Source organism: Chaetodon auriga, chromosome 15, assembly GCF_051107435.1.
Source record: "Chaetodon auriga isolate fChaAug3 chromosome 15, fChaAug3.hap1, whole genome shotgun sequence".
Taxonomy (NCBI): Eukaryota; Metazoa; Chordata; class Actinopteri; order Chaetodontiformes; family Chaetodontidae; genus Chaetodon; species Chaetodon auriga.
Window position 1 is genome coordinate 5,392,759 of NC_135088.1, and position 13,070 is coordinate 5,405,828.

Sequence of the window (13,070 nt, forward strand, 5' to 3'; positions counted from 1 at the left end):
CCTGATGCAGACAGACGGACAGACCGAGCATGAAGGTGACAGTGGACCAAAGACGACAGCAGCATCCCACAGAGACGCCAGCGTGACCACAGGACTTCAGACACAAAACGAGTGACTTAAGTACAAAAACTCAGCAGCTTTCCTTCAGTGCAGTTCAACTCAAACATGACGCAGGTGAAAGTGCTCATCTGATGCAGATCAACAGAAAACAAAGTGCAAACTATAGAGTCATACTCAGGTCCAGGCGTCCGGCCGTCCAGGCAGAGGACGCGTTCAGGAGCGACCCAGAAATCTAAACACTTCCCCGTCAGCTCTCTTCAGGTCGCAGCCCTCCTTCCACCCCCAGCAAGACACCCTGGAGGGGTGGATGTAACCCGGATCAAGGACCAATCACATTCCTGCTGTCGTTAATTATCTTAAAAAGACAAATGAGCTAGGGACTGGAAAGCACACACAAAGACACACACAGAACACACAAGGTCCAGGCGTCAGGTTTCCATGACGACGGCTGAGGACTGACAGAGAGCTGAACCTCATTGGTTCAGACGGCGGCGACGAATCAGTACGGATTCCACAAGAGCTGGTCAGAAAAAACAGGAACCTGCTGGTCATCAGAGCCGAAATCTACGAGGACAAAACAGAAATTAAGTCCACGAAGAGTGAAAGAGCCTCCAACTGGACGTCCTGTTTTCAGTTTGTCTGAGAAGTTCTGTGAAAACACGCTCGACCCTCACAGAGACTCACGATCACTTCGTCTTCTTCTGTTCTACCTGTTTGTCCTCTAAAAGACAGGTGCAGTGTCCCCTGGTCCACAGAGACAGACTGTCTTACCTTATCTTATGGTCTTACCTTACCTTATCTTGGTGTCACAGGTTGCGACCTGAGCTGCCGGTGGACTCAGACTCACTGTGGCTCATTCTAACGATGCTCAGCTGCAGCGCTGACTGACTGAATGCAGTCGACCTGAAGCCTCTGAACTCTGTTGTCATGGTAACACCTGACCTGTGACCTCACCTCGGGCGTCGTCGGCCTCCAGCAGGAGACGGAGCCAGTCGGTCATGTTGTCGTGGGCGGTCAGCGGACTGAGGCCGGGAGGAGAGCGCAGAGGCCTGTGTCCTCCTTCAGCGTCCTGACAGAAGAAGACAGAAGATGAAATTGGCGTCCTCCACGTCTGCATGATGTAAACACTGGCTGCTGTGCGATCAGCTGACAGGAGCGTCGTGACATCACCACAGAGGGTCGACTCATTAACTGAACGGCGTTACCGGTGAGAGCGGGCTGCTCCAGGGCCCAGGCAGCTCCAGAGACGTCAGAGGAGACGCAGAGGAGGCTTTAGAGGCTGCTGGAGTCTCCTTCTCTCTCCGCTTGTCTCCTCCGTCCTCACACAGGTCGGAGGTCATCTTCTCCAGGTGGCTCTGCCTGAAAAATACCAGAGGTCACATTCACAAAGCTGACTTCACCAGCAGAGGAGACGAGTAGACGCTGGTCAGTCTGTCCACTGATCAGCTGACTCCTCAGACGTCACCAGACGATTTTCAGCTGATAAATCTTCAGCTGTAAGTCCGACGACGCAGCGACGGTCATGAAAGTGGCTTCGTTTACAGCAGCTGGTGTTTAACGAGCTGGTGTTGAGCGAGCACATCGTCGACTGAAGAGAAGTTTTGATCCGAGGAATAATCCCGACAGACTGAGCATCTCGATCGATCAAATGCCGATAATAACTAATCAATAGTTCTGACACAACGTCCACCTACAGCTGCTCCACCGGGTCCTGCGTGTCGGGGCCGTCCAGCTGGGCGTCGCTCGGAGGGTCCCACAGGTGCAGCGCTCGCCTCCACAGACGCACCTGCATGTCCCAGGAGCGCCGGCTGTACTTCCTGTACTTGTTGGGAGTGGACGGGTGGAGCTTCGGATCCCTTAGGTGTCTGAGGAAGAGGAGGGAGACAACGGAGTCAGTTTGACACCAGCTGCTGCTCAGAGTTTTGAACCTGCTTGTGGGTCATTGTCCCCTCAGTAATGACTACAGACACAATGGGCTCCTGTTAGCAGCGCCCTCACTGATGGACAGACAGCTATCACTGAGGACAACTTAAACACTCTGAGGCATCTTCCTGATGATTGGTGGAGGTTCGTTCTGGTGGATGGTGTTTGAACTGCGGTCTCACCTGGGGACTTGCTGCAGGTAGTTCTGGTAGCCGCTGGTGTTCTTGCCATACTGGATCTGTTTCTGCCGCCGCTTCAGAACCGCGGCGTTGGTCTCTGTGTTGGCGGGGTCCGGGAGGCGGGAGAAGCAGCGACCGAGAGGAGGCCTGCGGGAACAATGAACTCTCAGAGGTCAAAGGTCAGTGAACATCTGAGCCCGATGTAATGAATGTCCCTCCAGGTGGACGGTGTTAAGACAGTGTGAAGAAACATCTATGAACACTGAAGAAGACGTTTCCTGTTTCATCTGAGGTGATGTTGATCTTAGTCAGCGTTCCTCTGCTGTATTGATCTTCACAGACTGATTGACTGATTTCATGTTTCTTTGATAATTAACTGATGGCTGAAGTTTAAAAAGTGGCAAAAATTACTGAATGAGACACTCAGCTGCTTCTGATGGAGTCATCAATTCTTCATAAAGGTTCTTTAGAAAATATGTTTGGTTTTAGCTGTTTCCAGAACGTACTGACCTCTTATTGTCCAGTTCGTCCGTCCCCACAGCCACATTACTGGTGGACACTTTCAGGATACAACGCTCCAAGATGGACGGCCTGAGGATGGATGGACGAACAGACAGACAGACAGTTCAGAGGGAGAGACACAGGATCAATGAAGTTTTTATCAGCTGAATGTAGTGTTTTAGTTCTACAGAAATGCTGCCACATGTCTCATATAAAGGCCGTCCGCCTGCAGACAGACAGACAGACAGACCACCTGTCTGAAGATGAAAAGTTCTGAACCTGCGAGGTTTGTTGCTGGCAGCTCGCTCTCGTTCTCGCAGGCCGCCGGCAGCAGGAGGAGACGGGACTGGAGAGATGTTACTGCAGAATAAGAATAAGAAGAAGAAGAAGAAGAAGAAGAAGAAGAAGAAGAGTCCAACACAAAAGACAATTATCAGCACAAGGTCAGAGAAGGACGTCTGCAGCTCGTGGGACATCGTTCAAGCCACAGTGAGCTGAAGCGGCCGCTCCGTCCTGTTCAATCACTCACTTCCTGTCTGATGTTGAGTCATCAGCTGGTTGATGACGTCTCTGTCCTCGCGCTGCACTGATGGACAGTGGTGACAGTAACTAGTTACTCAAGCACTTTACAAATCAACAAATACCTGATGGATTAATGTACACAGCATTAAGAAGTCTCTCACCAGCTTCAACATTAAAGTGATGAAATGGTCACTGAATAGTTTTATTTTTGGTACTTAAGTACATTTTGATGTCAATACTTCTGTATTTAAGTGTATTTTATAGCAGTATTTCTACACTCTAGCATTGGTACTTTCACTTTGACAAGAGATTAGAGTACTTCTACCACCACTCTTACTGAATGTGTTAGTTCACCTGTCAGCCAATCACTGGACGTAAAGACTGATGACATCACGTTTCAAGAAGTAGCTTCAGTTCAAAGCAAAGAAACTCTTCACACCTTCAGGTACGATGGTTGACTCCAGGTGTGTTTCTCACCTGACCAGGCTGTCATAGACGGAGCTGCAGCCGGGGAGGAGCCACGGCTCGGGGGCGGAGCATCCGGAGGCGGCGGCCAGCAGCGGGTCAGAGAAGCCGTTCCACACCGCCGCCGACCAGCCCTTCACACAAACACACGACCACGGGCTGAAACAGAAGCTGAGGACAATAGAAGGCATCAACGTCACACCTGATCACAGCCTCACATCCAGGACGCGCTGATCCTGAACCCTGTCCGGCAGACTTCGTGTTCATGCTGGAAACAAACTAAATGACGCGAACAGACACAAACAGCATCAACAGGAGCTTCTGAATAAATCAAACATTTACACTGGTTCAACCTAAAGACAAGTTTCTTTAAAAAAAAACAAAAAAAAACCCCGGAAGTTTTGTAATTAATTTAAAGTCAGAGGCTTTTTCTGATTCTGGGGTCTTCATGGGTTTGAGGAAAGAAGTTAACAAATTTAAGATATTAAACTAAATCAATAAATGTGTATTTGTACCAACAAACTCTCTGTTTAGTTCAGCGAAGGTGTAACAAAACTCATTTGACGGTTTATTCTGGAAATTTACACAAAAGCCACTAAATCTAGCAAAAAAAAAAAAAAAAAAAAAAAAAAGGTAAACACTTCCTGTCGCACTTATATGTATTATAATGTGACGCTTCTGATTCGGATCATTTATCTTATCGATCTGATTCTTTGTGATCAGTTAATATTGTTTTTTCTACAATCAGCTTGTTTGAGGAATAGATCAGCTGTTTCTCAATAAAACGAAAATTCTTGGTCTTTATTTTTACAGCTCTGAGCTCCGCCAATCAGAGAGGAGCAGTAACCTGTGCGTGGCCTCAGACCAGGTGAGGCGAGTCACCTGCTGCTTGTCAGGTTTAATCACTGTGAACACAGGTGTTTGATCAGCTCTTTGTTCTTTAACAGTTGAGAGGTAGAGATAGGCCGGGATAGATTCAATCAAATCTGCAAAGTGATGAAGACAAACTTTCATAAAGGTGGAAATGACACCCCTTACTCTACAGACACCTGCAGCTCTATGATCCGGGTTTTTCTCGGACAGGTGTCCCGGGTCGCGGGTGTCTCTGGTTCTACCTGAGTTCTGGTCGCTGTAGTTACCTGGAGGACAGCAGTGGGCTCTGAGCTGCACCTTCCACTCCACTGGTTGACATTTTTTGCAGCTTGAGTTTGGCGCCTTCGCTTCAGACGGACAGACGCCATTGTTCTGCTTTCACAGCTTTTAATGAGCCGCACCTGAGAGGGGCGGGGCCTGCTCTGCCGCCCCTCACCTGGGCTGCATCCGGTCCGACGAGAAGTCAAAGGTGGACAGTTTTTTTTTTTTCCTTTAAACTTTTATTTGATACAGGGGAGGTAGCAGGCAGGGAGTTTTCTTTTTCATTGATGCTCTAAGCAACAAAGCTAAAATTTAAGAAAAGATGAGAAATAAAAGTGAACGTTCAGACTCCTGCTGTCTGTTGTCTGTCTGTCTGCCTTCTTAAATAATGTGATTTCGGTGATTAAATCTTCAGTTTGTCCTCCGTTCGTTATTTAGTGATCTTCAGTCATCCTGGTCCAGTAGTAGTAGAAACGCTCATCAAGCGGCTCCTTCGGCTTCGACGAGTCGTAGGTATGAAACATCACTGTCACTGACTCCACCTGTCTGTGTACCTGCAGCTGTACTCCAGTCACTGTATTTCCGCTCCGCTCCAGCAGGCGGCGCTGTTCACTTCTTACAGACGCATTTGATTTTACGACAGCCGTATTCTGTCACTCAGTAAACAAGATGGCGTCTGGTAGTGGGGTAAGTTCCTTATCTGAGCTCGTTTTTTACATATTAAAAATGTGAAATTATTTGATTGTTACATGACTTTGAAGTTAGCGCGGATGTGGCTGTTTGTCCGCGCGGCTTTCGGCTGTGACTGAATCTGTTTAACGAGGTTAAAAACGGGTTCAAACGCTGGCGCGTCAGTTAGCAGGTAACGATAGCCAACTTAGCCCAAAGACCGTTTAAATTTCCAGATTTCTTAAAATATTTAGCGACGTCACGTGTTACTCTTCTGCTTCACGAAACATTAATAAATGTGTTGGTTTATTTCTGTCCGCCGCGTCGCTGAAACACAATGATGCTGCTAACTGTTAGCCTGTGTTCCGCTAGCAGCAAGAACAAAAACGCGTCCGGTCAGATTCCTTCAGAATAAAAGCATCAATATCTCACACGCATTAACAGAAAGACTCACACTTGTGATTCAGTACATTTTATCCACCTATGAGGACAAATGTCTTCAGCTACCAAAATACAGAGAGAACGAGAACATAACTTTGGCAGGGTCTTAAAGATATTCATCGATTAAGATTTCCCAGATCAATAAGCCAGGAGCGGAACATTGTTGGAACACAAACGAAGCTTCTTTCAAACCTGAATAAGTTCCAGAGTAGGAATATGTCACCAAACATGGACGACAGCGGAGCAGTTTGGACATCAAACATTTAACTGTTATTGGCATTTTGTTTTGTCAGTTAAGGAGTTTTGTTTCTACCTGAAGGGGTGGGGCAGTGGCGAGGCACCTGAGTCAGATAGGACGTGTTCCTAATCTGTCGTTTCTGACTTTTGATCATCTTCTTCTTTTCTTCCAGTCCAGTAAGAATGACTTCCGCCGGAAGTGGGACAAAGACGAGTATGAAAACCTTGCTCAGAAACGATTGGCCGAGGAGAGAGACAGAGAGCGGCGAGATGGTGAGATTAAGATTAAAACGTTTCTTCAAAACGTTCTTTCACGTTGCTGTGCTGAATTTGACTTATTCTGAATGTTGATTGGACAGTCTGCGATCCACTGATTGGATTCTGATAACAGTTATTGATCTGATGCTGAATCAGGTACGATGAGGTCTGTCTGTTTGATTCCTGTTTGTTAATTTTTGATTTCTGAAGTTATTGTTTATATTCTGATTCAGTTCATTCCTGTTTGTTTTCTCTTCATCTTGAATAATAGAAAAATGACACTGTCAGTGCTCAGCCTGCTTCTCAGTTAGCTTCACTTTAGCTGTGCAGAAGCTTCGATCTTCAGGATGAAGCTTCTGGAAATCATTGTCTCGGTTGCGGTTTCCTTCATTCTGTAAAAGCCTGACGTGATTTGAGCTGACTCGTGCTGAAGAATCACATAATGAATGACTGAATGTTCATGTTTTCCTCTTCTCCTCCACATCAAACTCTGCTGTAAAAACAATGTTTAAAACTGAAACCAGGGAGTTAAAATTTGACTTTTCCACTTTTCAGAGCAAAACTTGAGTTTAATGTTTGGTTCAGAGGTTTGTTTTTCAATCCCGTTTTCTATTGTTTGTTTCTCTGTTGTTTACTGATTATTTCATAATTTGATTATCATCATGTCCGAATAACAGCTGAAGGGATTTCATTGGTTACCGTCAGTATGTTCCCATTGACGTCTGTTGAATTGTCCCTCAGGGAAAACGGCTCCGCCGGTCAAACGGGACCTCCTGCGTCACAGAGACTATAAAGTGGATCTGGAGTCCAAACTGGGGAAGACCATCGTCATCACAAAGACCACCCCTCAGGCAGAGATGGGCGGGTAGGAAGAGTTTGATCCTTGTGACACTGACTCCAGATCCAGGTTTTTGTTTTCACAGTAAAAGCTGTATGAAGCCTCAGTTGACTTCCTGCAGACAGACTCAGAGCAGCTGAGGAGCAGATGTTCTCCTCAGGAGGTGGAGGAGACCAAACCAGAGCTCAAAGAGAGAAGCCTGGACTGACCGCAAACTCGACTCCATGAATCATTGTGTTGTTCTGCTGGATGTGATACGATACGATACAATACGATATACTTTATTGTCCCCATGGGGAAATTTGTTTTGGACTCGTGAAACAAACAAGTTCAACAGATTGAAGCTGTTTTTGTTGTCTGAATCCATTTCTTTGCTCTGATTGGCTCTCGTCTTCCTCTTCTTCTCTCCTAGTTATTACTGTAACGTCTGTGACTGTGTCGTGAAAGACTCCATCAACTTCCTGGATCACATCAATGGAAAGAAACGTGAGTTCACCACAAAATGACATCAGCGTGTACGTGCGAGCAAATTTATGTAAACTGTGTTTTACTCTGTGTGTGTGTGTGTGCGTGCGTGCGTGGGAGCAGACCAGAGGAATCTGGGCATGTCGATGCGAGTCGAGCGCTCGTCTCTGGATCAGGTGAAGAAACGTTTCGAGGTGAACAAGAAGAAGATGGAGGAGAAGCAGAAGGAGTACGACTTTGAGGAGCGCATGAAGGAGCTGCGAGAGGAGGTGGGAGGACACGCCCCCTGCTGGGGAGGAAATGAATGACTTTGACTTGATTTAGTGATGATCACTTTTCTAAATGCTGGGTAAAGTGAAATGCATGCTGGGATACTTGTATAGAGACATATCCTGATCAAACAAGTGGAGGAAGAACTCTGTAAGTCATTTAGGTGTGCAGAGGGATTAATACAGATTGTCAGCCAATCACATCACTGTTCTCATTGCTTTGCAACAGCTGAGCCAATCAGCGATGCCTGATGAATCAGGATTTAGACTGATCTGCAGACACATTCTCTCACTTTGTACTTCCTGTTTAAAAGAACCTCCCACCTGTCGATTCCCCTCTCACCTTGCCTCAGATCAGAGTGTCAGCTCACCTGCATGAATGAATGAATGATGGTGATGATGATGGCCTCAGAGCTGCAGCAGCTGTTTAATCTGAACCGTGAACACTTCCTGTTTGTCAGGAGGAGAAGGCGAAGGCCTACAAGAAGGAGAAGCAGAAGGAGCGGAAGCGCCGGGCGGAGGACGACGTGGACTTCGAGGAGGACGATGAGATGGCAGCTGTGATGGGTTTCTCGGGCTTCGGCTCGTCCAAGAAGAGTCACTGACGCTCCGCAGCTCGACTCCACCGTGAGGACCACCGGAACCGAGACAGATTGGTTTTAGCTGCGCCCCTGTCAGCTGGAGTCTGAGAACAGAACGAGACTCTAAAGATGGGCCAGAGGAGTCCTGGTACAGGACCTTAGTCCACAGCCCCGGTTCAGACTCTGAGACCACAAAATATAATTTTTTTCATCGACAGCTATGCTTTTGTTTTGATAGTTTCAGCCCTCAGTCTGTCACTTCTAATATGATTTGAACTCAGCAGCTTCCTGCCGTGAAATGAAGTCGAGTGTCCTCTGAGTGTCTGTGTGAATGACGATGGCAGGTCACAGGTGAGACAGGAAGTGGATGTTTTCTGTCTGCATTGAAGCTTCTGAGGGAACAGCTGTCAGAACTGATGGACAGACGGACGAAGGTGAGACCAAAGAAACTGCAGAAGTTTCTTCTGATGAGACATTTTTCTGTCAGAAACACGAGAAGAAGCTGTTTGACTTCCTTATCATTTAAACACAAAAATAAATCTGATTCTGAGTTAAAATGTAAAAGTGGAGAAAGCAGCTGGAGTCAGTTAAACAGGACGATTTTAAGTAATTCAGTGTCTCTGATGTGAAGACGTGAATCACAAACATCAGCTCATCCAACGTTGATTTGTCGCTCCAGGATGAAAAAAGCTCAAATAGCTTAAGTTGTTTCATGTCAGAACTTGTTTGTTGTATCAGAATACAGTTTGTTGGAGAAATTCAGATTTTAATAAACAGTTTTTTTTCTAAGCACTTGTTCTCTGACTGATGAGCTCCAGTGATCGCATCACCAGAAACACTCAAATGACAGATCTGCAGACGTGACTGATAATGAAACGTCCTATCAGGATGCTTCAGGAGCTGATTGTGTTTTAGAAAATGAACCAATGATCTGCAGGATGTAACGTAAAGAGCCATTGACTCAGAGCTCTGAGAAACACCACGAAGCTTCATGATCGATTCCTGTAACTTTGATTATGGAAGTGATGCTGACTAATTCCTGAAACTGAAGGCTGTTCTCATCCACTTTGTGTTTGTTTGTAGAAATAACAATAAAATATGTTTCTCGTATAAACCGTGAACAGAAAACACTTCCGGTATTTGTGGTCTGTCGGTCTGAGCTGACGCTAAATCATCCCACTGATGGAAAGTGTCAGTGAATGCATCGCTGACTTAATTTCAGCCAATTAAAAACTCAGAAAATCCAGAACTGAAAAATATTTCAAAGTTAACAAGTAACAAACAGGGAGCTTCCTCATCTCACATTGGATTAGATTTAAATTATGAAGAATGAAGAACACAACAAGGTCCCGTTTGCTAGCCAGTGAAGCTAACCTGTTTCTGCTAAGTAAGTAAAAGTTATACTGTGTATTTAGCTAGCCAGTGAAGCTAATGTGTTTGCTAGGCAAATTTTGATGCTTGTCAGCTAGCCAGTATAGCTAACCTTTCTCTACTAACTAAGTGAACTTTGTGTTGCATGTTAGCTAGCCAGTGCAGCTAATCTGTATTTGCTAACATTGTGTTGCATGTTAGCTAGCCAGTGCAACTAACCTGTATCTGCTAACTTTGTGTTGTATGTTGGCTAGCCAGTGCAACTAACCTGTATCTGCTAACTTTGTGTTGCATGTTAGCTAGCCAGTGCAGCTAACCTGTATTTGCTAACATTGTGTTGCATGTTAGCTAGCCAGTGCAACTAACCTGTATCTGCTAACTTTGTGTTGTATGTTGGCTAGCCAGTGCAACTAACCTGTATCTGCTAACTTTGTGTTGTATGTTGGCTAGCCAGTGCAACTAACCTGTATCTGCTAACTTTGTGTTGCATGTTAGCTAGCCAGTGCAGCTAACCTGTATTTGCTAACATTGTGTTGCATGTTAGCTAGCCAGTGCAACTAACCTGTATCTGCTAACTTTGTGTTGTATGTTGGCTAGCCAGTGCAACTAACCTGTATCTGCTAACTTTGTGTTGTATGTTAGCTAGCCAGTGCAGCTAGCTGGTAGCACTGGTTCGTCCTCGTCTCTCCACGCTGGGGATCGATCGAGAGCGTTCTGACAACAGACCTGGTGCTGCTTACAGATGGACAGGTAACAAGAGAGACGTACACCTGAAGTGGATGGTAGTTAGACGCAGTTAGCTGCTCTTTAGCACAGGTTAAGTCAGACGTCTCTCCGCCTGTTTCACAGAACCTCAGACATCACATGGATTAGACGGACTAAAGTGTCGTGTTGCTGCCCTCTGCTGTTGGTTGTTAATGGTGTGCTTCAGATATTTGGTGTTTTTACTGTAAATTACTCAAAATATTTGGTGATTAACTTTAATCAGTTGTGAGATGGTTGAAGCTCCAGTTTGAATGTATAAATCATATGAGATTCTGTCAGACTCATACTGGCAGATCTTGGATTAGTTGGGTTTTCGTTGCTCTCAGCCGTCGTTCCCATTGTGAAGGAAGTCGTGTTGTTGGTACAGCAGCCTGAAACCAGGTTTGATCAACAGGAAGAAGAAAAGGAAGTCTGCTTTTTCCTCTCCACGCTCGGCCGGTTCATCGAACAGACGAGCTGCTGAACGTGGAGGATTCTGAGTCTGACGGTGGAAAACGACCACAACAAACTGACTAATTCACCAGAGCAGCTTCACCTGTTCAGGTATCACTGAGGTCCACATCCTGTCTGCCCTGTGTCAGGCTGAGCTAAGCTAGCATGCTAAGCTACAGCAACAGGGCAGAGGAAGTTTACTGAAGTTCAGTGAAGACAAACATTGCTTAACTCAGTTTCCATGGTAATGTATACTTCCTGTTGGTGGAACGTAACAAACTACATTCACCTCAGTATTTTACTAAAGATCAGTTTAGCCATTGTTTAGTTGAGTTTTTCCATTTTCTGATTCTCTGTATACAAAATTTATCTGACAGCTGGTTGGTGTTAATAAATAATAAATTAAAGAAACCAGGCATGAGGCCCTTCAAGAAATCCCCGGGGTCAAAGGTCGAGCCTCTCGTCGTGTTTCAGCCTCAAATCAAAGTCCAGAGACTTTTCCTTCTGTAATCATCTGACGACCCCTCAGATTGACCCGGTGACTCTTTGGAGGGGCCCGGCCCCTGTATTGGGCACCACTGGTCTAAACTGGCTTCATGAATATGAACTGGGTGTCGAAACGTGGTTGTAACCAGCTGAAATGTTTCAGAAGCAGAATGAATGAATTCAGATCTGTTTAGATGTTCTTCTCGTTAACTCGTCAAAGGTTTCTGGTTAACAACATAATTAACATGAAAATTAGGTTATTTCAGACAGCGTGATACCAAACTATTTTTGTTATCACTTTCACACTGCAGCGCCGCTGTTCCCATCAGCCGTGACCACCACATCTGCATTCGGGTTTATTTTTGTATCTGCGCTCCCAGAATGCACCTCTCCATCAGACTGGATGTCTCTGAGGCATCCGGTCGAGGCGTGGTCCTTAAAGTCCACCTGCGAGCCGATCTGATCGTTCTTCTGCTGGCGTCGAATTTGGCGTCTCGCTGCTGTTTTCAGACTGTTTCATGAGTCATGTGACATCACACCAACATGACTGACAGGAGGAAGCAGAGGAGGGTTTTTCCTCTGACACTCCTAAAAAAGAGCCGTTAAAACATCAGAGAGGTGGCAGGAAGGAGTGAAGTTATGAAGGTTAAAATCTTATCAAAGCTCCAGTCAGACTGCTGCAGCATTAGAGGAGGAGGAGGAGGAGGAGGAGAAAGAAAGTACTTCAGCCCTTTTTAAGGAGCTGTGACTGTAATCATCACAAGCAACAGACGAGACTAAAGTCAGCAATCAGATGTTTGAGAATCTGAAGGAGACCTACTGGATCTCCATGTTGTTTAATACACAGAATATTCTTCCTGTCACTTAAGGTTCTTATTTATTCAGAAATCTGTCAGATCAAAGCAGAGCAGTAAAAGTACAACATCTCCCCGAGAAGATAAGAAGTACAAAGTGCTTCAGAGGTGTACTTCAGGACGTGAGAATGTGGGCAGATGTTTTTCCATTAGTCAAACATGTAAATCTCCTGGTGGAGCAGATTCCCTTAAACTGACCCGGGTTCAGTGTTGAGTGTCGGTGCAGGGATCAGGCTGAAGCGTCACACTGATCCAGAGTCAGTTTCTACCTGCTGCTGTTTTTAACAGTGCATCGTGGTTGCTGTCGGCCGGCGAACTACCGCGAGTGGGTGCAACTGCAGCATCTGTTCCGCTCTGTGGTCAGACGGGGGGAGGAGGAGGATGCTGCCTTCACCCCCAGTCACTTCCTCAGAGATAGAGAGACACAGAAAGAGTGGAGGAGAGAGAGAAAGAAAGAAGGAAGCCATTTTGGTTCCTCAGACACGTTTGCTGCACACTGGTCTCTGCTCCGGTTTCTTTTCTGCGAAACAAAGTGTTGATTTGAGGAAGTCAAACTTTCTGAAGACGGTTGGCCGTCATTTTATTTTTTGAGTCTTTTTGAGAAGTTTGTTTGTGCGTTT

General features: G+C 45.8%; 2 protein-coding genes across 2 annotated transcripts; one reads left to right on the top strand and one right to left on the bottom strand.

The window, feature by feature from the left end:
- Positions 1 to 249: 249 nt before the first annotated feature.
- On the bottom strand, positions 250 to 4,902 carry slbp2 (stem-loop binding protein 2). The gene is made up of 9 exons (XM_076751080.1): positions 4,790 to 4,902; positions 3,663 to 3,821; positions 2,943 to 3,023; positions 2,673 to 2,753; positions 2,166 to 2,309; positions 1,755 to 1,925; positions 1,266 to 1,419; positions 1,015 to 1,129; positions 250 to 624 (listed from the first exon to the last, which is right to left on the bottom strand). The coding sequence occupies exons 1-9, from the start codon at positions 4,840 to 4,842 to the stop codon at positions 560 to 562; spliced, it is 1,023 nt and encodes a 340-aa protein (XP_076607195.1). The 5' UTR covers positions 4,843 to 4,902; the 3' UTR covers positions 250 to 559.
- Positions 4,903 to 5,433: 531 nt separating this feature from the next.
- Positions 5,434 to 9,331, top strand: zmat2 (zinc finger, matrin-type 2). Its single transcript, XM_076751378.1, has 6 exons — positions 5,434 to 5,471; positions 6,305 to 6,404; positions 7,131 to 7,254; positions 7,640 to 7,713; positions 7,816 to 7,961; positions 8,423 to 9,331. The coding sequence occupies exons 1-6, from the start codon at positions 5,454 to 5,456 to the stop codon at positions 8,564 to 8,566; spliced, it is 606 nt and encodes a 201-aa protein (XP_076607493.1). The 5' UTR covers positions 5,434 to 5,453; the 3' UTR covers positions 8,567 to 9,331.
- The last annotated feature ends 3,739 nt before the right edge of the window (positions 9,332 to 13,070 follow it).